General features: G+C 36.9%; 1 protein-coding gene across 3 annotated transcripts; it reads right to left on the reverse strand.

The window, feature by feature from the left end:
* Positions 1 to 6: 6 nt before the first annotated feature.
* LOC111388575 lies at positions 7 to 1,306 on the reverse strand. 3 transcript variants are annotated; one of them, XM_023013330.1, is made up of 3 exons: positions 1,128 to 1,306; positions 754 to 886; positions 7 to 650 (listed from the first exon to the last, which is right to left on the reverse strand). In XM_023013330.1, the coding sequence occupies exons 1-3, from the start codon at positions 1,268 to 1,270 to the stop codon at positions 456 to 458; spliced, it is 471 nt and encodes a 156-aa protein (XP_022869098.1). In that variant the 5' UTR covers positions 1,271 to 1,306; the 3' UTR covers positions 7 to 455. The 3 variants fall into 3 exon arrangements, with proteins under 3 accessions (XP_022869098.1, XP_022869099.1, XP_022869097.1); XM_023013331.1 differs by having other exon boundaries at positions 7 to 617; positions 754 to 889; XM_023013329.1 differs by having other exon boundaries at positions 754 to 889.
* Positions 1,307 to 1,982: the final 676 nt, after the last annotated feature.

Raw genomic sequence — 1,982 nt, forward strand, 5'->3', positions numbered from 1 at the left:
AAAAAAAAAGGGAAAGAAAGAAAGAAATTTTCACCAATAGCACCGTGAGGAAATGGTGAAAAGAACCCCCATCGGGAAGTGAAATACGACAGGAAACCAAAAACTCCCAAGAAGTGGAAGGAGCCAGGTCTCTGATTGTGTGCCTATAGAAGAATGAGCCAGCGACTCATAGGCAGTGCCTTGGTTAAGGGAACTGCCTTGAAATTTTAGTAGTTTTAAATAAGAACCGTCTATCAAAGAATTACACAAAAGGAACTTACACGAGAGCATTAACTCTAGGGCATTGGAGAAACTATGATTTCTGAACCGAGTCCAATGACCAGTTCCACTGTCTATTAGCGGTAATAAACAGAACCATTCAAGACTTCATAGAAATTTTAGAGTTGGTTTTTCTGGAGTACCAGCATGTAATTTTAAATCAAGATTGAAGGGGAAAAAAGACCAGATTGTGAAGGTTACAGCTCTAGAAAATAAAAGTTGAGACAAACCTTATAGGGATCAGCCAGCGGATGATGAACAGGAATCTCCAACACGGTTGACAAGCCATCGTTTTCTTTCTGCTCAGCCTCAGCATATTGTTCCTCAGGCTTATATGGCACCCCATCAAGTAGTTCTTTCTGAAAATTTCTCTCCTCATCCACAAGAGCATTCTACGTTAGAAGAAAAGACATAATTGTAGCTTGTGCATACTAATAAAAAGTAACAACATCATAGGACATGAAAGAAAATGGATATTGGACATCTTACACTAACCTTTTCCTTATCTTCAATCTGATTCTGAACTGTATAATCTACTTGTTCTTCATCGTCTAATTCCCCAAAAATATCACGGATTACAGCTGCTATATGTGAAATTTGATCATCATCTTTTCTATCACCTGATGATCTACTGCGAGGGGAAAAGAAATGACTATAATAAGGATCAGAGGATCTGTTTCGAATTAAATTGAAATCAGATTTGAAACAATGGTATGCAGGAAATCAGACTTAATATCTCCCAATAAATTTTCACTTTTTCTGAGGGCAGACTTTTCAATAGGGTTCTCTTACTCATTGAAACCCCGAGCAGACAACAAATAAAGAAGAATGAAATTATTTGTAGGAGATTTAATACACTAATCGATTACCTTCCTTCATTTTCTCTTTCATTGCCAGAACAAACTTCCAGAGAACTTGGATTTTTGAACTTATTCTCTTTACGACTATGATTGATATTCTTGGGCTCACCATCCCATTCCAATCCTGCCTCTCTCTGACCTCTTCTGCCCATGCCTTTGGACTGGGTCCGTCCATCCTCTTCATTCTGAAAGGAAAATGGTCATACTAATGATAAGTTCAAGATAGAAATGAGAATACACGTATGATTCAACTTTATAAACCATGTCATATAAAAGGAAGACGAAAGAGATACATTTTCTGAATCCTATGGTCATTAGTAAATTAATAGCAATTGCGCTAGAGCTCAATACATCTGCAAAAATGCTTCCTGAAGCAATAAATTCCAACAATGCAGCCCAACTACCCATTTCAACGATCAAGCTCCTATTTCAACAAGAGGATTTTCCTAGTTTATTACAATTTACTAACCTTTAGATAAATAGAATTCAAGAAACGAAGAGCCACTAATCACAGATAATTTATGTTAAACCTTCCTGACCAGACAGGCTCCTCTATGTGATCCTTCATCATAATGCACAGATCCAGTTAAGTTGTTATTTAATCTAGTTGACAGCCATGGTATCATGATTCATTTATGCAAAGTTTCTGGAAAGGGAAAAAATTATTCCTCCTAATAAGTCAAATTCTCTCAATCATAATAGCGTCCCTTTCACTCATAAACTTCCTCACAGTGACTGCAATCACAGGCTAAAACGACAAGCAAGTAAATTTCACTGTGTATACAATAAAAACTAACAAGAATGGTGATATCCAAGTCAAGTAATCCATCTCAGCTGGAATTCGACAAAATGTTGAACCCCACC

Source organism: Olea europaea, unplaced genomic scaffold (genome assembly GCF_002742605.1).
Source record: "Olea europaea var. sylvestris unplaced genomic scaffold, O_europaea_v1 scaffold5077, whole genome shotgun sequence".
In the NCBI taxonomy this organism is placed as follows: Eukaryota; Viridiplantae; Streptophyta; class Magnoliopsida; order Lamiales; family Oleaceae; genus Olea; species Olea europaea.